This window comes from Lygodium microphyllum, chromosome 5, assembly GCF_053477565.2.
Source record: "Lygodium microphyllum isolate KBCC chromosome 5, Lygodium_microphyllum_v1.1.10, whole genome shotgun sequence".
Classification (NCBI taxonomy): domain Eukaryota; kingdom Viridiplantae; phylum Streptophyta; class Polypodiopsida; order Schizaeales; family Lygodiaceae; genus Lygodium; species Lygodium microphyllum.
In genome coordinates, this window is record NC_141139.1 from 122,821,401 (window position 1) to 122,845,049 (window position 23,649).

The following is a 23,649-nucleotide window of genomic DNA, read 5'->3' on the forward strand; positions in this document are numbered from 1 at the left end:
AATTCATGACAGTTTCTTGCAATTCAGGGCAATTTCCTGCAATTCATGACAGTTTCCTCTAGATCAGGACAGTTTCTTGCAGTTCAGGACAATTTGCACTTCAGGACAGTTTCCTGCAATAATTTTTTGCACCAAAGAAATAGGGTATTTGAGCCCTTTACAACCTTAGAAACATCCACCAACATGTGGGATAACCCATAGTTATTTTAGTCAATACATAGACTTTGCAAGTACTGTATCTCTGTCTCATGTATTGTTACTATAGCGAAGAGAATATGCAGTCTAAAACCTATAACTTGACATTCGGAAAATCAACTCCTTTGAGATCCTGAGCAATAAATGATGCTATTTTCTTCAGGAGTGTAGAGAGGCAATGTCATACACTGCATTTACTGTAAATGACCAGCCAAGTAGATGTCAAGGCATTTGTTTCATTTCCAAATTTCAATCCTCAATTGCATCCAATGCTCTCTTTAGTCTTCCAAGCATTCAACATACATATTTCAGGTCATACAAATGACAGGAGCTCCAAAATGACATGTAATGCTTTAGTAAGAGACAATGTTTGTTGCCTACATTCAGTAATAGTTTCCAACCATTAAAAAAGCTTCAAAATTGAGCATTTAACACTCCAAAATCATGCTCAAATGCATGATAATAAGGGCATATACATTGTTAGGATGAAAGCCATCAGTGCCCTGGAATCACTTGCTATTTACTACAGTAAACAGTCACTCTGCACAGGTTTGTGCTGAATATCTCAAAATCTGTGAGAAAGTTGAAAAATTTTTCTTTTGCAAAGTTGTAGACACATCAAAATGGTCAAGATTAGTGGGTCATTTCTCCAAAAACCATTTCTGTAGCAAGATATAGCTTCTGCAAAAAAACGGACTGCAGGCACAGTCTCCTTTGATGACGTTTTCTTTAGATCTGATGTCAAATGGCCACTGCCAAGCCTTCTAGCTTCAAGCGTTCAGGCTCTGATACCATGTTGGAAGAGAGAGAGAGAGACATAGTGGAGCAGAAGATGAGGCTAGCTCATTGTTGTTCTTCTTCCATTATACTCATTATACACACTGAAAGAGACTTACACACATAGGTATGACTAACCAAGACTAACTATGGTTAAATCATTGACTACACCCACTTATTTAATGTCACACACGTGTACAATTGTATCACACACATAAAGATAGACTAACTAAAGAGTAATGGGAGCTTGATATTCTAAAAATCATGTGTGGGGATGGCCAGCTCGATGATGATAAGCTTGTGTGTGGCTCATGCTAAAATTTTGGACTAGGGATATTGTGCTCATGTGATACCAAAGTGATGACTTATGACCCTGGCTTGCTCATGTGTAGAGGCAATTGTGCCTAGGCAAGAGAGGGGACTGATAGTGCGCACGATTAGTGTGGCAAAATTGTGGCTTGGATCATTTGATGCTCGTGCTTGTGCTCATGAGGTGGCTTGCACTATGATCTTGGAAAGTTCTATGATGATGGTGTGCACATGAGGTTCATTATTGTGGGATGGTAGTAGCATGATTACATGGTGGTGTGGTCATGCTCATGAGTGATGATGGGTTGTGTAAAAGGCATGGTGGAGGCTTGCAATCATGTGATGAGTGGTGCTTGTGGGTAGTAATGGCATGGTTTTCTCATGTGTATGTGGGAATGATTGTGAGATCTTGTTAACTCTAAGAAGTGCATAGCATTGTGCAATGTGCAAGCAAGCACAAGAAGAAGCCTAAATTATTTAGATTAGTCTTCGGATTATTAGCCACAAATTAATGTGCATCAAGCAATTGCATATTTGAATTTCCAAAGGGTTGCAACAATTGTTTTGATTTATCATGTAAATTTGCAAGTCAGGCTTGATCTCATGCAAGATAAGGAGAAGATGTTGGCAATCTAGAGAGAACAAGAGGAAGTGGTAACAATGTAATCACAAGAGCTGCCAAAGGCAAGGAAAGATAGAGGAGAATGTCAATTCTTGGGAAGGGAGGAATCTTGGAAGGGTCACCTGGCCAACCGCCTAGCCTTAGCAGAGAGCAAGAGAATCATGGAAAAAGCACAGTGGAATCAGGGCAAGAAGTTGAGCAACACACCTTCCTAAACACACTACTTCATGTAAGTCATACTAGAGATGAGGACTCCATGGAAGGGCTAAAGAGGAAGCTCAGGATCTCAAGGAGAGCCATAAGGTATGGGCTCCAAGAGCACACCCCTAAAACCAACACTAGCTCAAGATTACGCAACAAAGGCAACTTTTGATGCAAGCAAGACTCTCAAAGGAAGAATTAGAGTAGCTTTGGAATTGGAGAGCAAGAGCACCAAGAGCAGCCAACCACAATGGCCCAAGAAAAACCATCAAGGGAAGAAGGAACTGATTTTGAGCAACTTGATAACAGTGAGGTAGAGCCTAGTGAATAGAGCCCACCCCCACCTCCATCAATAGAAGCAAAATGCCAAGAAGAAAAGATCTTGCCACCGTAGAAAGAATGATCAAGGCCAAAAGGAAATGCATGGAATTGGCTGAATTCACAAGGAGAAAGTTTAATGCCAGACCACAAGAAGTGCCTGATGTCCTCATGCTGCAAACCGAGGAACAATTGCCTATCAATTGGGCACAGAAATTGAACCATTGGGATTAGTGGGAGAATGGGTGTAGACCATTCGAATTTGACTTCCTCTACCCTTCAGCCCTGAATTGAGTGCTACATCCACAAGTGGTTGAAGGAGCCATCCAGCTCTCAAAACGGCTAGGAAAGTGGTGGTTAGATGAGAGGGTTAAAAGAAGAGAGCTTGCAAAATACTAGGATGAGCCAAGAAAAGTCAAAGGCTATGAATCCCAACCTAAAATGGCACCGAAAGATCTGGGATAACAATTTTGGGGCATGAATGGCTTTTTATAACACGCTATAATACGAAAGGGATGACCCCACTTACATGGCTTACTTGAGGTGCCATGGTGTGGATTTTGACTGGGAAAAGCATAGTGGTACACCTTCCCTTTGATCTACAATGTCAATGCTGCCAACCTCGAAGAAGACCTTTGGGACACAAGACCTCCAACCCTCCATCACTCACTTCTTGGATGATTTCATGGCATGTCCGATTCTGCTTTCCTTACCACTTGTAATTATCTCCCCCTCTTGTAAATCCTGCTAAAACAAAAACTTGTAGCCCAAGAAGAGTGACTACCACCCCTCTATTTTGATATCAATGCAAGGATAGATAGTTGTGCGAGACCAGCTTGATGTTAAGGGTCACTCTCTTGCCAAATTTTTGTATGAGCCTTTTGGAAGATATGAGTAATAGCACGTTCTCAAAATGTGATCATCCTTCCTCTCTATTACCCCTCTCAATGTGAGAATCAATCAAAAGGGCTACATGCAAACCCATGCATTCCTTAGCAAATCTCTTAAACCCCCTCAAAATGTAGCTACTGAAGAGCATCAAGATGATGTCTAGCATTGTCGCTCAGGACCTAAAACAGGCCTGACATTGGCTATAGGCACTAGATGGGCCTCTCTAACTCTCACAAGACAATCCCACACGGTCTTGCGGCCAGGAGCATCTAAGGGACACACTGCCCTAATCGCTACTATAGATATTGCGTTTGTAATGGAACATAGTCCAATGATTGCCCTTCCCTACTCCCCAGAGGGAGATCCCACACATCTTGGTGTAGTACACCAACATAATACAAACATAAAGGAGGCACCCCTTTGACTGAATGTCACGGCCCTATTGCAACTCTCCTACACCTCGAGGATTGGCCCCAAGATGCGCTGCTCTAACATAAAGCACATACGAACACACTTCACTCTTATATATTTCAAACGTTCTAGGATATGAATGTCCTCACTTGACATGTTCCCAAAGATTCGAGCATCTAGCCTATAGCTTGGGTTTCCTCTCACAACTCAGTGTAGGTCATGTGTTTAGCAATCAATTGCTATGCATCCAGGAGTTACCATGTGATATGCATAATGCAATTGTGGATAACACACCTCATGCTCAAGCATTTTATGATACAAAACCAGTCACGTGAGGTGCAAAACTAATTCTTTAATGATTTCCAAGCTACTGTAATTGTCGCATTGTTAAAGACTAGCACCGAGTTTCCTTGGGCTACTAATCTCTCTTAAATTTAGAAAGTGATCGGCCTATGTGCTATGCATAATCCAATAATTCAGAATCTAAAATATTTTCAATGACCACTCACTTTCACAATCCCTCTTCCCTCCTACCGTTTAGGTTTTGGTAGGTGTAACATTCATTTTTATGTAGTTTTTTATGTAAAAATCGATAAAAACATGCTCTAACATAGAAACAAGGCTTGATTGAGGCTTAATCATCAAGATTCACTCTTTTTATACATTTTAAAACATAAAATCTTTTTTTTTTCAATTTTTAGGTGCAAAAACTAAAATTTTTCCTTATTTTTTCTAATTTTTCTCATTTATTTGTACATAAAAATGTGGTATTTTTTGTTTTATACGTCTTCACTGATCATATTGACTAAAAACTGATTTGTATCCATTTTTATCTCAAAAGAATTCCATTTCTCAAACCGAAATGGAAGAAATCCTCATTTTCTCTCATTTATGATGCATTTCAAGTTCTAAATTATTAATTACGACTATATATGACTATGGGTTCTATGTTTTATCATGTACAGCCCTCAAACATACTTCAAACATGATTCATAAAAAAATTCTTTCCATTGTCACATCATTAAAGCCATCAAACATCAAAACAATGAGATTTTCTTTGTAAAAATTAAGCATACCGATTATTTGCGTGTTACATGGTTTTTTAAAATGGTTTCAGACAATCAACATACCTATCATCAATTCCCTGATAGCGTTGGACATTGCCTCTCATCCTCCTTTTGATCTTGGAGCAATCCAACGCCAAACAAGCATTCTTCATCTCCCTTCCCTCTTGATTTTCTGCGTGTGATCAGCCCCTTAGAGGAGAGAGGAGGAGGAGAGAGAAATACTGAATTATGTGCACTTCAACCGAGCAGCCATTGTGCGAGTGGAGACTGGAGAAGATCTGAGGTGAGAAATTAGAGGAATCCATTGGTGTGATCAATTCAGGGGATTCTTCTCTAACCTGAGATGGCCTTCTCACCAAGATCGTCATGGATTTGGGGGGCGGCAGCCTAGCATCACACAGTTTGGGAAAAACGCCTCCCCTCCCACAAAATTTGATTTTTTAGAGGGGCCTTTGACCCCTCCAATTGCCCATGCCCAAAGTTTTCTTAACTTTGGCCCTTTTCCTTTTTGCACTACCTGTCTTTCGAACCTTGCCCGCGTCCCCGGCCTCCGTTTCGAGTGCCAAAAATTTATACCAATTCGTCTTGAGGTCCCGAACTGCCGATCACTTGCTGTAGCTCGATCTAGCATCTGGAAAAATTATGAAAAATCTACACGTGCTCTTCGAAACTGCTTTGAAATCCCATCTTCCGCGGCTCGTAAAAATTGCCAGAACTATCTCTGCTACTTCTGACGAGGTTCAATTCCCACCTTAAATTTGCACTTCTCCGCTTCTTTTTTGCACTTTGACGGGCTTTAAATGCTGCTATCAAGCATGCTCCCTCCCAATGTATCTCAAAGAAAAAAAAAGGAAAATAGAAAATTAAAAAAGACCCACATGAAGCAAAAGAAAATGAACAAAGAGCTTCTTATGTAACATCAGAGTGCCACAAATACTGCACCTAGGGGTTCTCAAGCTAGATGTGTCTGGTGGCCTTGGTCGGCGGCCGGCTTTGTGTCTAATCCCCTAGCCCTCCCTATTCCCCCATCTCACACTTAGGGGGCATCAAGAGTAGGACACACCTAGGGAGTTTGCACTTGCCTACGATTGACACATGTCTCCCTAAGTCACACCCATAGCACCTCCCCTTGTACACCAAGTGGATCCTCAAGTGTGCAGCACACCATAGGTTTCCCTATGATTTGTTGACCCAACTCCTAGTTTCATTGGCATAGACACCCCTCATAACACGTTGAGGTAGGCACACCCCCTAGATAATGCATTTCCTTTTCCTTTTTAGGTACATTCGACAATCCGCAATCAACCACCATCTTCGAAGGCAAGTGTCAACAAGTACCATGGGATTAGCACTCGGCTAGGAGGGGGTAATATTAACCCTATTGCAAAGAAAACAAAAAGAAAATTAAAAAGACATAAAATAAAGTGAAAAAAGCTGACTCCGAATGGAGAAATATGAGGAAAAAATGCCAAAAACACAAGGACAATCTTAAAAGTTCAAGGCAAGTGCAAAAGAGAAGAGGCGCGTTTTAAATGCAAAGATGCACCCTAAATTTTTGTAAGAGATCCCTAGGCTCCCTCCTATGCAATTTGTAAATGTAGATGGGCATGGGTGAAGGCACAATGTAAATAGGAAGAGAATAGGAAAAGAGGACCTAAGCTAAAATGTCCAGTCATGGAAAAAAGGGATGGGTTCCCAAAGGGGATTAGGGCTTGTATAAAAGGAAAAATGTAAATGAAGAAGCTCATTCTTATGTGTGGCCAAAACTAGCTCTCCTCTTCTTCTTCTCCTCCTTGTTCTTGCTTGCTTGGGCTTGTGCTTGAGAGAGGAAGTGTGAGGGAGTGAGGGGTGAGTGTGTGAGGGTGAAGGACCATGGTGGAGAAACTTTCCATATTCTTCTTCTCTTCTCTTCTCTTCTCTTCCCTTGTCTCTTACACGATAATGGAGCATGGAGTTTGGAGCTTGAGAAAAGAGCTTGCACCTTGGATCATGGAGCTACCGGAGTACTTGAGTGAGGAGGCAACTCAATGAAGTATGTGAGAGGTAGCCATTCAACTTTCTTGAAATGCTTGAAACAATAAGCGGTCCGTGGATCTTAGCAGTCGACCATGAGCTCTCACACAGATGTATTGTGTGCCTTAGTTACAAGCTATTATGAAAGTGTTTTGATCTTGATTCAACATACAACCAAGGCATCAAAGACTTGGAACATACCGAGGGAGTCTGTACAAAACAAAAAATCAAATAATGATTCACAACTTCAAAAATCAACTAGCAGCAAAGAAGTTTGTTGAACGAGAGATAGCTAAAGCATTCATCACTTGGATCAAGAATCTACGTGACCAGATGGTTGGTTGGTGCTCAGATACAAAAGACTAGTGAGGATCTAGTTTGAATTTGTCCACCAAAGTTTAATGGATTGGTAACTACCCTAAATACTCATGTGAGACCCCAATCTTTGATGTTTGAGGAATTTTGTACATTACTAATGGAGGAGGAGTTGTGGCTTAAAGTCCAAGAAGGTAGCAACAATGGAGATGTTGAATTCTTGGCCAATGCCAAAGGCAAAGGTGCTTCATCTACCAATGGTCACAAAAAGAAGAAGGGTGATAATAAAAAGTTTCAAGGAGATTGCTTCTACTGCAAGAAGTTAGGACACGCACTTGCAGATTGTCGTGTCAAGAAGGCCTATGAAAAGAATGGCACCATGAAGACTAAAGGGAAGGAGATATCCAATACGACTAAAGCATAGTTGGATTTATTCATGGGGACCATTGAGGAAGCATGTTCCTTAGTGCAAGAAATATCTACCACCATTAACTCATGGGTATTGAATAGTGGCACCTCTTGTCACATGAGCAACAAGAAAGCTCCATATAGTTCTATGAAGCCTCTACAAGAATCCATTACTGTGACAATTGTTGGGAATGATGCAAAATGCCATGTTAAAGGGTACAGGTACTATTTCTTTTGTTGCTACAAACAAGGAGCTCAAACATCTTTCAAATATGTTGTATGTTCAAGAGATTAAGAGAAATCTGCTATTAGTTGCTTCTATAATTGATCTTGGCCATGAGGTGAGGTTCACTAAGACAGGGGCAAAAATTATCAATAGTGCTAGCAAAGTTATCAACAAAGGAGAAAGAAGAAACAACCTATATGAGTTAAGTGCTCTTACAGTCACTGCTGATGTGGTCACAAGTAAACTTGGCATGAAAGATTTAGTCACATTAGTTTTCCAATGTTAAAGGAGATGCATAAGCAAGGTATGGTTGCTCATCTACCTATAGTAACTAAAATGAAGGAACAACGTGAAGCTTGTATGATGGACAAGCAATAGAGAAAGGCATTTTCACAAGAAAGCAAGAATAGAGAAAAGGCTCCTCTAGAGTTGGTGCATGCTGACTTGTGCAGTAAAATGCCTACACAATCCTTGGGAGGATCTTCTTATTTTATGTTGATCATCGATGAGTACAGTAGAAAGATTTGGGTGTACTTCCTTTATGATAAGGCTCAAGATTTTGGTAAGTTTAAATTATGGCTAAAACTTATTGAGAATGAAATAGGGAAAGTGTGAAGAAGTTCAGAACAGATGGTGATGGTGAGTTCAACTCAAAGGATTTTGAAGACTTTTTCAAGAGCAAAGGGATTAAGCATTAATTAATGGCACCTCATACACCTCAATAGAATGGCTTTATTGAACATCAAAATTGCACCATTGTAGAAATGGCAAGGTGCATGCTAAAGGGTAAGGGATTTCCTAACCAGTTTTAGGCAAAAGATGTTAATACTATAGTCCACATTCTGAATTGAAGTTACACAAAGGCTCTTAAGGATAAAAATCCTCTACTAGTACTGATGTATCCTCAATGGATAACTTTACATTGACCTCCATAGGTGTAGCTATCTCCTTACACTTAGTCATGCCAAATTCTTTTAAGATATCCCATGCATACTTGTTTTGAGATATGAAGATTTTGCTAGAGATTTCAATCCCTAAAAAATAATGCAACAAGCCCAATGTTGCCATTTTAGACTCAGAGCTCAAAGCCTTTGGAGTCTAATGATAGTCACCTATAATAAAAAGGTCATCCACATATAGGACAATCACTACAGACTTTTCACATCCCTGTAAGCATACATTAGCATTTGAGGCATATCTTTTGACATTCAAGCCTAAAAGGAATTTACCTATTAGCTTGTACCATGCTCTAGGGCCTTGTTTCAGCACATACAATGCCTTCTTCAACTTATAAATTTTTCTCTCAAAATGGGGGACCTCAAACCTCAATGGCTAAGGCACGCATACCTCCTCCTTGAGGTCTCCATTCAAGAATGTTTATTAACATCCATTTGGTAAACTGACAACTTTTTATGAGCGGCCATTACAAGTACTGTGAGAATAGTGGCCATTCTAGCAGTTGGAGCAAATGATTCTTGAAATAAAATCCTTTAACGTGTGAAACTCCTTGTGCAACTAATCTAGATTTGTACTTTTCTAAGTTTCCATTAGCATTGTACTTTACTTTCCAAACCCACTTAGTGCTAATAATCTTCCTCTTTCTAACCAATCCACTAGCTCCTAAGAATCATTCTTCATTATGTTGTCATACTTAGCTTGCATAGCTAGTCTCCATGTTGGATAAGCAAGTGCTTCAAAGTTTGCTAGCTCCTTTACTTCTCTCATAATCTCAAATATCAAGGCCATGTTGACTATGTGAGAAGAAACCTTTCTTTGCTTCTTTATTCTTAGAGACCTCCTTGGTCCATCTACCTTTTCCTCAATTGTGGTAACCATAGGATTATTGTGATCATAGAGTTGCTTTACCCATTGTGGCAATGGATTTTTTGGTGGTGTGATTATAAGTTGGTGAACTTTTTTCTCATCATCCGAATATGATACTTCCTCCTCCTTGAGGATAGGGACAACTTTTGGGATAGGTTCATAGTGGACTACTTCTTTTTGCTAGATGATGAAGTAGAAGAATCCATATTCTCCTCTCCTCCACTATATGTGACTACTCCTTGAACACCACATCACGGCTCACTATGATCTTCTTTGCCTCTTGGTCATATAATTTGTAAGCCTTTTGCTTATCACTATGACCCAAGAATATACATTTTATGCCTTTTGGATTTAACTTTTTTCTCTTATCCTTTGGAACATGCATATAACACTCACATCTAAAAGTTTTAAAATGTGGCTGCTCAAATACTTAACAAGAACTCTTGACTATGGTATCACATATAGTTCTAGAAGTGCTCTTATAGAGAACTGTTACTCAAATTCTATGATTCCAAGAAATCAACTTTTGGATATTGTTTCTCTTTAGGTTTAGGAATATTCTCTTGGATCGGTAATAAGAAGCAACCAATTTGGCATTGTCTTCTACTGAAACAGAATACAATGCAATTTGTTTTGCTGCATGTGAAGCAATATGCTTAAGAAGGATCCTTTGGCATATGGGAGCATAGGATGAAGATCCAATAGTTCTAAGATGTGATAATCAAAGTTACATCACAATTGCCAAAAATCCAGTTTTTCATGAACGCACACCAAACACATTGAGATCCAATATCACTATGTATGTGACTTGATCGAGGATAGGAAAGTAGAGCTATGGTCTATTGTCCAATGGAGGAGAATGGAGCAAATATCTTCGCCAAACCTCTTACGAAGGATCTCCTTCGAAATCATCTTCATAGACTCAACATTGGGTCAAGGATATAGTTCATTTGTGGATGAACATTGAGGGGGGTGTTAGATATGCGCAAAGCACCACTCTCGTAAGGTGCCACCAATGATCCATGGTGCTCTGAGTTGTAAGACCCCATTATGAGGAGAAGCCATGTGTAAGCATAGAAATTGATTGCGTCTTGACTTATATGTCATATGAGATCTAAGTGATTGAATGGTGAAAAGGTGACCTTTGTGGATCTAGCCTTTGGGTTAAATAGAGTAGTTATGTTGGTAGCAACTCAAGGCACAATGCATTGCGTTGCCGGGTTTGAGATTTATCAGGGATCCCTATATTGGGGTCTAAGGGCCATAGAAGTGACCTCTAGTTGGGGGATATGCGAGGGGGACCAATCCCCCCCCCCCCCCCCCGCGGACAAGGGTCCAAGGGCACCTGATGGTAAAGGAAATATTCCCTAGAATATTCTTTGGATGACTAGGGAAGGTTTATAATATGATCAGACAAGCCGATGAGACTACCTTCTCGGGCTATAAAAGGAATACCCCTCCAAAGCCATCATCAATTTGTCTTTCACCCAGTCAAAATTCTTCCACTACCTTAAAGCTCTTTGCCTATCATCTGTCTGGATCTCCATCTAAGCTTCATAGTGGAAGTGTACAAGTTGACAGAACCATCTTTGTATCAGCTCATTTTAAATTAAAGCAATTTCTATTCTACTAATATTTGTTGTGTGTTCTCTACTCCTTGATTGGATTCTATCCACAATGTCATGTAATTTCTACAACCATTAAAAGTGTTCTAGGATTTTTGCATGGTGCAAAGACCATGGTTGGTGCAAAGGTTTGACGCTTGACACCTTTGCAGTGATAATAAATGTATCATTGTGTAGAGATTTTTGTGATAGCATGGGAGGACAAAGAGCATGCCTATGTGGTCATATATAGGTTAAACAGCTCAATGACCTAGTGTTAGTCTACTCCTTTATACATAAGTGTTAGGGTTATGGTTCGCACCAAAATGTGAGCACCCTTACCCTCTTTTCTAGCTTATGAATGATCCTTCTCTTAATGTATGCATAAAACTTAGAGTAGTTGGACCTACTCTAGGAAAAAGTGAGCAGAGTTGCATACCCATATCCCTCACATAATATTATAAATATAATATGATTTCTCATCCCGAAGTAATCAATAAGGCCTAACTAAGTCACTAAAGCCCAAAAATTTCATTGTTTTCTAAATATTAAAATTTAACAGGATTCATATACTTTGAGCACTTTGAATTTGACGTTGCCTTGTATCCCTCATTGCCTTCAGCCTTTTGATGTTAACATTACTTCCTCCTAGAAGAATATCAAACCCTTGGCACTTCCTATAAAAGATAACATATTGAAGCTTGCATCATAGCTATCCAATTCTTGGGGTAGTAATGATGTGGTTCATTGGAGAATTGATGGTGGTCATTGTTGTGATGATGAAGACAGAGAATGTATTTGGTACTCTTTGTGGTTGATGGTACGGCTGAAGACAAAGCTTGTAGAGGATTGTATAATTGCTAGGAGTACACTTGACTATTATCCCCTTTTGATTGGATGGAACTTAAATGGGCATTGGGAATGGGTCATAGGTTATAGAAGATGGGAGATTCATTGGTGAAGTAGAGGTGATGGATCAAGATTGTCTATGAACTTATGTACCTATATAGGAACACCTCGCATGCATTCACTTCCTAAGGTCAGTACTAGTATTCTATTCTTATTCGCAATACATATGTTGTCTAATTGGGAGATGTGTCAAACTCCTAGCAAGCCAAAATTGTTGTGCCACACTCCAGGATCCAATCCATATATAGATTATACTGTAACTAATGTGAATGCATGTGTTTACATAAGCTAAATACCTACTCCATTAGGATACTTCTTATTAATGGTAATCAATTAAGCAATGAAACTTGTTTGGTGAAGATGGGAAAACTTAGAAATGGAAAGGAAAAATAAATCTTCAAGAATATCATTGCAAGGTATTAGTAATAGAATCGACAAAAGTTTGAGTCCAATATTCATAGCTTTTTGCAATGTATAGTTTTTGAAGGCTCGTCTACAAGTAGTAGTTGACATGATTGGTCTCTTCCTTGTTGAAGTGCCTTTTTTGCCTTTCTTGAATAGGTATGATTTCTCAGGGACTGGGATGAATGAGCCAAAGAAAGGTGAGAAATTCAGGTGATTCAAGAAGATAGGTCCAACTATAGACTCTCTAGATGTGTCCTACCCTTGATTGGGTCCTATGTGAATGTGGGGAAAGTTGGAAAGAGGGTATAGGGGGTTAGAGATATAGCTGGATAAAAAATGGCCATTGGATGTTCATAACTAGAGAATCCTTAGGTGTGGTGCAATGCCCTTGTGTGCTTTTTAATTTTGAATAAATCAATAAGCAAAGTGCCATACAATAAGGTTTCTAGCCTTACATTGAATGAGATGGTAGTGTAAGAGCCTGGCTAATTGAGGATAGTAATCTTGGGTCTTAGGATTGGTGTGCCACTCAAGTTCATATAATGAATCAATTTCCGTTGAACTCAAAGTCAAGGTATGCCTTGCTGGAACAAGTTAGGACTTCTACCTTTATGGTTCTTGCATTGCTTTGAATATTGCTGGAACAAATTAGGACTTCTACCTTTATGGTTCTTGCATTGCTTTGAATATTGTTGAGCCTCTAAGCTATACTTGCATATTTGGTGTTCCTACATTTTGGGATATTTGAGAGGTTCCCCTTTTTTTATGCCTTCTTTACGTCGATCTTCATTGCTTGTCACCTATTAACCTCAATTCACTTGATGAAGCCTTACCAACATTATGAAATTGTGAAAATTTGGAGATTTAACTATGATTTGAGCTACGTACCACTTTATCTTGTATCGTAGCTTGGAGATACTTTCTCCCCTACATAATAGATATAATAATGCTTTGAAGTATTGCAAGGGTTGACTCTTGTGGTGTGCATGGTTTGTTTTCCTTTTTAGATAATTATGTATACACAAATACAAGGGATTAGCTACTCATATACATGTGAAATCATTGGACTATGGAACATCATTGTGACATACATACCCCTAGCCTAGGCAGGGGAAAGGACATTTGGTAGCCACTCGGATGTCTTTCCTAAGCAACATCGCCATCCAAATGCCTTAGGATTTGCAAACTTAGCTAGTCAATAAAGTCTATCTCACAACCCATTAAGATTGACCTAAGGGACCTATGACCTAATCATCTCTATCATCATTCTAGTAGCTAGCCAAGAAGGTCACTTTGTTAATGAGCTAAGAGAAAAAAAGAAGTGAGAAATGAATGGAAGCTGGGATTGACCCCTTTGCTCATAAGGCATAAACTTAGCTCTAGTCCCCTAAAATGGTGCTTAGTCAAGTTCTAAGACACTGACCCTAGGAAGTCATCGTCTGTCCTTGTTCCTATTTCCAATCTTTTGGAAGCACCTGAGCTTGAAGGGGCCATTAGCATATCGCCTGATACCGAAGGTGCTTCCAGCTCCTCTAGCTAGAGAAATATGCATGATGTAGGATTAGCAACTACTCCAGATGGCTCCAAGCCCTTGGTCTTCTTCTCTTGTCCTTTTTAGAGCAATCCATCTTGGAGTGACCTGTCTTTCCACATTTGTAAGAGTAGCATCATTTTTCTTCTTGGACTTGTCATCCTTCGTCTTCTCTTTACCCTTGTTTTTGTCTTGTACATTTTGACATGTAAGAGCCTCCGAGTTTCCTTTTCTAAGGAGACTAGACCTTGAACCTATATTCTCGGTCAAAGATCATGGAAACCAACTCTTTCCACTTAATGGAAACAACTGGCCCCAAAGTGATCAAAGAAGAGCATAGACTATTCTAGCGAGGTGATAATTGTGCCAAAAGAGTTATAGTATTGTCCTCTAAAGAGACTAGCTTTCTAGTGTTAAGAATCTTCATCTACAATTCTTGGAGTTTGTCAATATGATCCTTCATTACTGTGAAATTATTTGGATCCAAGGTCCATATCTACACCTCTAGAGACACCACCTTCATAAGCATCATCTAATTATATAGATACCCCAAGTGCACCCATATTTGTCAAGCACTTGTCATTTGCTTCACATGAGTAATAACTACTAGTGTACATGAGAGGAAAATGAATGGCTATGAGCATTTGGTTTTTCCCAAGGCATCTAGGCCTTCTCAAACTGTGATTTCTCAGATTGAGAAAGGATGGAAGAATCTTTGACCATTGAATGGTGAATGGCTTTGGTCACAAGATCCACCAAATGTTAAGACTTCAAAATGGCCTCCATTATCACTTTTCAAATGTTCTATTTCTCACAATAAAATTTTTTATCCTAGGAAAGAGTCAGTAGAACAACAACCTTATAGTCCATGAGGGCCTGGAATTACATGCCTACATCTAAAGACATCCTATTCTGTCTTGAAAAAACTCACGCATGCCACAAGTAGTCCCCCTCTAACTCCAAAAATGCAACCAGCTCTATAGGACTTCCTTCACCCAAACTTTGAGGAAAATTTATTGTCGAAGGTGACAAAAACTTAAAATCTAATCCAACAATGCAACTAGCTATAGGACTTCCTTCACACAAACCTTGAGAAAATTTACTATCGAAGGTGACAAAAAAAACTGACTCCAAAAATGCAGCTAGCTATATAACTTCCTTTGCCCAAACCTCGAGGAAAATTTGCTATCAAAGGTGGCAATATCTCAAAATCTAGTCCAAAAAGCTAAAGCATAGCACTTTTAGCAATCAGTCAATTGATTTTGCACACAAAAAATTAAGCAAACAAGTCTTCATTCAAATGCATCTTATGTCACTCCAACTATATATTGATATCCAACACTTCCACTCGTACTTATATGTTGAAACCCTAACCTTTTTGTTGCATAAGAACCTCCTCTTTATATGTGTTCAATTTAGATCATCCATGTCGTTTCACAAGTAGTGAGAGACAAACCCAAGTCACAACCCAAAAACACACAAGAAAAAGGGGTGCCAATAAATTGAATGATTTCGTTTAAGAACAAAACTCAACAAGGAAATTTTTCAAGCATAAGAAAATTGCCACCATTTATGCCTCACATAGCCGCAAAATACAAAACACACAAAGCAACAATAAACACCCAAAGAATAAAAATCATACCTCAATTTAACAATAAAATCACGAATCCGTAAAAACTTGTTTCTTGCACAATGTGCAAACCTCGAATGAACCAATACTCTACACAAACATCTTTTGTTTCTGCAATCTGTCTTTGCTTTTGAGTGACCCTCCTCTCTTACAAGGAAAAAAATCTTGATCACAAGAGAAGGGCCCCTAGCTCTAGTTCTTCAAGGGTTTATATAATTTTCTTTTCCTCCCTCAAACACATACGTGCTTTTTTAAAAAAACTTAAAGCTTTTACATAGACATTTAAAAGCCTTAATCCTTTTATCTTTCTTTTTAATTAAATTTTTCGTTGAAAGCAAGCCACCATACATGACGGCTAGCTCTAATCTTTGAGTTTTACTTTAGAGTCTAAGAGTGCACTAGAAGCCAGAGAGGTCCACTGGCAAGCCCCAAGTGCAGTGTATCCAACAAATGCAATGTGAAGTGCTTGTGAACCCACAATCCGTATGATGTGCAAAGATATCAACAAGAAAGTATACTTGATTTTAGGATGTCTAGCAACAACCATCAAAATACAACTCCAATCTATCCAAACTAACGCCAATCTCGACCAAGACTAACAAGTTTTCAAGCATAGCCAATCCAAAATAATGACAAAAACAATTCCTACTCTAGACAAACACATAAAAATTAGCTAAAAAGCATCAAAACAACGAGTCACGCAAATAATTCAAGCACAAAAAACCTACCAACAAGACGCAACTCTAGGGGTTTTCAGTTTACGTGAAAATGCTTGACACCTACATTGCTCTAATGCCATGCCAAAGTGCAATATTATGGAATTGGAATGCACATCCTAAGAGTGAGAATTGAACATAGAAAGAAAAAAGAGACAGAGAGAACTCAAAAATGAAGAAAATTTGAATAGTAAATAAGAGGGTTTAGAAAAGTACAAAGTGGTTGTGCATGGCAAATGTTTGAGGGAAGGGGGGCAAATGTTACAAGTTGGACCAAAAACTATGTCCCCCCTACCTATGCACCTACCATGTTGCCTATGCACTTGCCTTGCTACCTAGATCTGCTCCAAATTGCCCACCGTGGCTGCTTGTATGCTTATGACCACCTACCCTACTTGCCAAATGGTATATCTAGGAGGTGACTTCTAACAAATACTTTTCCCTATTACATCTATACAACATTGTACATGTCATTTTTTATATGAATGTTTACTTTACTCTGCATTTTAGAAAACAAAACTACAATATTAGTGGACTAAGCTCGAACTTTAATAGGAGGATCGCAAGGCCTACATATAGAGATTGAGTTCAATTTTTTGGACACTACTTGTAATGCTAATAGTAAAAAGTTTTCAATTATATGGTTGTTTTATCTGCATTATGTGCAAATATCCCATAGAGAAGTTCTATTGACCTAATTACTCATTGATGCCATTGAGCAAAGCCAATTGTGTGCAACTCTAAGCAAGTTAGAGCTTGCCATAGATGGATTTGGCATACCTTTCAATCCAAAGTCTTTTCAATTCAATATCTATATATGAGTAAAGGTTGTGTATGGTATTTGTGGGACTAATGAAAGAGACTAGATACTTAAGTTGTGCCCTTGGATGCAAGGGCAACCTTGTTTATTTTTTGCCATGGGTAGCTCCTTAAGGTACTTAAGTTGTGTCCTTAGATGCAAGGGTCCTTGTTTATTCTTTGCCCTGGGAAACCACCTTCAGTAGAAATAGACTATTTAGATTACTTTCTCTAATGTTCTTGTGTGGTTAGATTGCCTTCAATTGCTTCCTCTAATGGAGTTTTGAAAGGTAAGAAAATTATTGTATCTTGAGGCATAAACGAATGACCCTATGGATGTATTGTAAGTTTTTGACACTAATTGGTTGGGCCTTTGTCCATGAAATTGATTTTTATCCCTTTCCAAATACTTCTCTTGTTTACATTGGAGTTTGTTGTTTCACCCAAGACTATCCCAAGGAACTTGATGTTGAGCCCAAGAGGGAGGAATCTCCCATCAAAGAATTAGTTGAAGCTTGTGCAAAGGAGCAAGAGAAGCTAAAGCAAATGGTTGCAAAAACAAAGGAGACTTTTCCCCCGCTCCTTAAAAGTAGCCATTGGAGTCAATCCATGGGTGATAAGGAAGCTCAGCTCCTTTTAAGGCACCTAATAGGAGGGGAAAGGAGAATCACAACATGCATATAGAATCTTCATAGAAAGGCAGGAAAAAATAAGTAAATATATCAAAAATCTCACCCTTATATTGGTGGGTAGAAATTGTTATGTAGCAATTGAGGCAAATGATGAGACTTGTGAAGGCCTTGATATCCCTTATTAAAATGATAAGACTTCTAGCAGAGCCAATGTTGTTTCATGGGATGTAAGAGGAATTTGCTCAATAAAGAGGAAGGATGTATTGTACTCCATCATAAATCAAAGGAAACCAAATGTGGTGTCCATGTATTGAATCAAATTGGGGATGGAGGAATCCAAAATCTTACGATCTGCAAGTTGATCCATGCAAAACAAGCAAAGGAGGAACATTGTTAGCTACTCAAAGATTTGTTTGTATCTATCAAGATCTGAACAAATGCATATGGCTTGACAATTGCAATTAAACTAGGCATCATCCTTGCCCTAGTTTTGCAATATTGATATTGGTAAAAGTCATAATTGCTCATAATATGATGACATATTTAATGCACAATAGTTGAACACATTTTGCCTATTTTGTAACTGCAAAAGTCAAATAGCCATAATATCACGATCACAATAAATCAATATTTGTAGTCTTGATGGTTCAACGTAAAAAATGTTGTGATAGGCAATTACATCATATAATTCCACTTGAGATCTCGATGTTTCAATATTAAAAATGTTGCAATAGACAATTACACCAAATAATTCCACTTGAGATTGACATTGAAATTTATACTCCACATTTTAATGCATTATACATGTAGGACAACAAAAGAAAATAGAAAGAACATTTCAAATAAATATCAATACTAGTTTGCATGCACACATACATATATATATATATATATATCCATCTAGTAGCATTAATGAGAAGCAGAGAGGAGCTTTGTAAAATATAGCATGTGGATCTTTAGATTACTCCACAAGAAACAGTGGTATGCCCTAAAGCCTACTACATCAATAGTTGTAACTTCTTTTACTATTCCCTAACATAAACCCCATTACAAAATCTTGAAGTAAAATAGGAGAGACTTGCAATGTTGCTGTGTGTGTGTGTGTGTGTGTGTGTGTGTGTGTGTGTGTGTGTGTGTGTGCGTGTGCGTGTGCGTGCGCACGCTCACGTAGGACCACAAGGTGCATGTGTAAACATGGGTTACTATGACAATATTGAATATTTTGAACTTTGAGTCACCCTTTTTCTATGCCCAATCTAGTCATCCAAGCACAAGGTGCATGTGTGCAAACATGGGTTACTATGACAATATTGAATATTTGGAACTAAGTCACCCTTTTACCATGCCCCTAGCTAGTTATCCAATCCACAAAGATCTAGTATCAAGGACAAAGTAATGTGCCCACACATGTGAAGTTTTAGGCTTTAACCTTGGTCAATTGCATAAACATAATTTTTCTCGTTGAACATTAATACCACACATTGACTTGTTCAAGCAACAACCTAATATGACTTTGTGTTTAGACTATTCCACAACCTTACAGCTAGACCTATCTTCAAAAGCCCATAAAGCAACTTGAAAGGATGAACTCTTAACAATGACCATGTTATGTTATCAAAGGCTCTACTCAAGGATAGCTAACTTAATCATGATGGCAGATCACCCTTAAAGCAATATGCGTAATCCAAGAGTTTAGAATAAGTCGTCATTTCATGCTACCCTACAAGCAAGCGTGCCCTCCACCTGAACATGTGCACCCACACAGACCAAGTTTACATGCATGTACCTTGGATTGAATCCCTTAAAGAGTACAATCATCTACCTTTGTAATGGGAAACTTTGTATTTTGTAATCATTGGAGAAGTGTACTTTCAAAGCTATTGTGCAAGGCCTACTATAGATACCCCATGAATACTTCCCAGAACAATAATAATTGTCACACTTTATTTGTGGTACAACTTGCAAAATAAGAGTCACCACATATGAAGTTCCCTAAATAGTTTAGCTACCAGCACATTTATCACTTCAAACCAACCAAGAATAGTTCTACCCTATTATCTATATTATTTAACTAATATTGATAGTTTTGCAACCCAAAGACTAGCCTTACGTCTTGATTGGTTATACATCACTACTAAGCCCAAGTGTATCATGCAACAAGACACCCAAACTAGAGGCTGCCAATATTGCTACCTAAAACAAATGCAGATGTGCCCTACCATCCAAGAGTTAAAAGTTCAAGTCTGACCTTGTGTACCTGAAACCAGTTACTGTGAGCCATTAGAGAGCTTCATAAGGGTCGCGAATCATGTGATCTCAAGTTGTATTAATTTATACCTCTTAGTTTCCATATCTCCTCTTGATTTTGAGGATAAAACAAGGCAGGCTTGTTAGAATTGTAAGAGTACTATACTTGTGATTGTATCTATCCTTTTGGAGAGGGCACCAAGATTTTGTCTTACTCCAGTTTGTACAATCTTGAGCATTTTCACAACACATCATGAATCCTTTCATCTCATGGCACAAACAATCTACCAAGCCCACCTTATGCACATCCACGTTCAAATATCATACTGTAGGTTCGTCCCCAATGGTGTTTCACCATGCATAAGACGCACCAGGTAATTGGCCATAAGGTGGAGGGCATTTTCACGACACATCACTTCTTATCATCTCATGGCACAAGCTTTCTACCAAGCCCACCTTATGCACATCCACATTCAAATATCATACTGCAGTTTCGTCCCCAATGGGGTTTCTCCATGCATATTGCCAGATCATACTTATGATCTATGCAGCCTTCACCATACCTAAGTCCACTCAAGAGATGGCCATTCATGTGCTTCAATCCCTGCAACTCTTCCAACTGTCCCTCTTTGCATGGCATTTCCAAGACAAGCCCCAGCAGCAGCTGTTACCTGATCGAGAACCTGCTTAAATGGTACATTAGTCGATCCCCTCCCCGTCCCTTCAGCAACCTCCACTCTTCTCCTTCGTCTTTCACCCTCCCCTTCCAAGTAGTGCCATGCGGAGTTCATGAATGTTCTGCCCATTATTATACTACAACATGATTTGTCAGAATTCCGCCATGCTCTGCTTTTCCAAAAAGGCATTGTTCTAACAATTTATTGAAAGGTGTTCTTCAATCTCAAAAGGGAGATCTAACAATGGCACATGCCCGCCAGTTCTTACATGGAAATTTACAGCCTGAAGCTTTTCGTAAATAAAGCAAGAATTTGAGTGCTCAATATTTAGGACATTGAACTGCAGCAACTCATTGTCTGCCTGTATGATCGCCTTTCCTGGTTTCTTCCATGCCTGTGCACTTTCTTTCATATTATTGATAATCTTTACATCCTCCCACATCTCAGCATCAGCATAAATATTTGCCATAAGCACATATGCTGAGGCATCTCTGCAATCTGCATTGATTATTTGATCAAAGCAGTGTCTTCCAAGTTCCACCTCTCCATAAGATCTGCAGCTAGCCAGCAAAGATGTCCAACCAACCACATTTGACTGAAATGGCATACGTTGCAACATACTTTCTGCCTCTTTCAAGCATCCTGAGCGACTAAGAAGGTTGACCAGACAATTCAAATGCTCAACATCTGGAGTGATTCCATGGTCCCTGTACATGGAATTTATGAGTGCTTCGGCTTCTCCAAATAAACCCATATCAGTGCACGCAGAAATAAGACACAAAAATATTACTCTGTTGGGCTTAAGACCTCCTTTTTGCATGTCTTCAAAAAGTTGCATTGCCAATTTGTACTGGCAATTGAAAATAAAGCCAGCAATCATGGAACTCCACGAGACCAAATCTCGCTTTGACAAGGCAACAAACACTGAATAAGCGTCTTCAACGCTCCCACACTTGGCATAGAAGTCCACAAGAGTACTCCCAACAATGGTATCTCGTTCAAAGCTATTTTCAGTAATTTGTAAATGAATCAACTTGCCCTCTTTAAGAGTTGCTAAGCCAGAACATGCTTTCACAGCACTAGCCAGTGCAACCTTATCAGGCTGCTTCCCTGCTTTCAGCATCTGGTGGAACAAATCAAAAGCCTCCTGGTCATTCTCATGCTGAGAGTATACTGCAATGATTGCACTCCATGCCACCACATTCTGGACACACAGTTTTCGAAAGATTGACCGTGCGTCCACTAAACACCCAGATTTTCCATACATGCTAATAAGTGTGTGACTGACAAATAAATTTGGCTCAAATCCACTCTCTATGATGTGTGAATGAATAACTTTGCCTAACAAGAGGCCACACACATCAGCACAATCAACACAAGCAGTGAGTACAGCAACAAACACATGGCCATCAGGTCTCAGACCAGCCATATGCATTTTATGATACAACTTGATGGCCATTCCACCTTGCCCATTCTTTGAATGAGCAGAAATGATTGAACCCCATGTAAACACGTCTGGTTCCAAGACTTTACTAAATACTAGATTCGCTTCAGGCAATGCCCCAATCAAAGCATACATACGAATCAATGAGCATGCCAAATATGAGTCAGATTCATACCCATGCTTCAGTATCAAGGAATAAGCCTCCCTGCATGTTATAAGGTCTTGCTTTTTTAGGCAGCCTTGTAGAAGGCAATTCAATGCACTAGAAAAGCATGTTTGTGTGAAGTCCATATGCTCCACATATTGAAGTGCTTGAGGAAGCTTTCCTTCATTGCATATATTTCTAAGATATCCAAGGGGAGAAAGGGATGGCTCATGATGAAGATCGTGACCTGCTATCCTACAAAATAAAAACATCAGACATGGGGATCAATGATAGAACTAGTTCTGTCAAGCAGGATGGGAAGCTTGTTAGGAACATCCAAAAACTGTAATTTTCACTGTGAGAAAACATGTTTAGAAAATACAGTCACATTTGCAGCAAAACTTTAGGGCATGGCCCTGTATCAGATAATGTGTATGCTGCTCAGTACAAAAGGTTACAGGTCTGAATCAAACAATGTACTGGACAGCTTACGCGAAGATTAATCACAGCATTATGCAAAGCACAACAGGTGAAAGTGAGTAAAGCAGTGTTAACCTTACAAGTTAGCCAAAATTTGGCAAAAAAACCAAAAAAAACATGCAAACAATAACGCAGTATTGCTGGTGGCTGTACAGAAAGGAAAATTAACCGAAAGACCTACTTAACAAAATTCAACTGACAATGACTGAAGTCCTGACAGCTTTTTTGAACGTACAGTACAGCCATTTAAGTTGGGCTACAGCATTTACTGAATACATCAGCTCCAAACCAAAAATCACCTATGCCTACTCCTGCTATTACTTGCTCATACTGTTACCACCAAAAATGGGTAGACCTAATTGCAATTCTAGTCTTTACCTGCAAGATCTCTGATGAAGGAGGGTAGCTGACTAAAAATGCGGCCTCCAGGAGGTGTCCCACAATTGACAGCTGCACCAGCAGTACAAAATGCTGCAGTATGGTGCCACATGGCAGCCTGTATGCAAGTGATACCAGGCTAAGATGAAATGCAGCTGTATCTGGAGGAAACAGCAGTAAGTGGCACCACCAAAAGGGCTGGCAGCAGCAGGGACAGCAGCCTCTGGCAGTGGGTGGATAGGCAGCGGCACCACTGGCCAACCAGATGGGCAGCAACCAATGATGAATGATGATGATGAAGATGAAGAGCTGGCACTGAAAGTGTGGGAATAAGGGATCGTAAATGGATGCCCACAACATGTCCTTTCATAGGAGATTTTTGGGCAGTTATCCTTCTGCCACAAATAAAACATCATTTTCATAAATATTTCAATTTGGCACTATTTTGTGAAGTCAAACCAGGCCAAATTGAATGT

The 23,649-nt window shown here is 39.2% G+C and overlaps 1 protein-coding gene across 1 annotated transcript in view; it reads right to left on the reverse strand.

The window, feature by feature from the left end:
- Positions 1–19,733: 19,733 nt before the first annotated feature.
- LOC148036358 (pentatricopeptide repeat-containing protein CRR2, chloroplastic-like) overlaps positions 19,734–23,649 on the reverse strand; it is a 91,457-nt gene continuing 87,541 nt past the window's right edge. Inside the window, exon 4 of the mRNA XM_087678348.1 lies at positions 19,734–22,570. Within this exon, the coding sequence (XP_087534474.1) occupies positions 20,920–22,570 (1,651 nt within the window). The 3' untranslated portion in view covers positions 19,734–20,919. The remainder of the gene's footprint in view (positions 22,571–23,649) is intronic.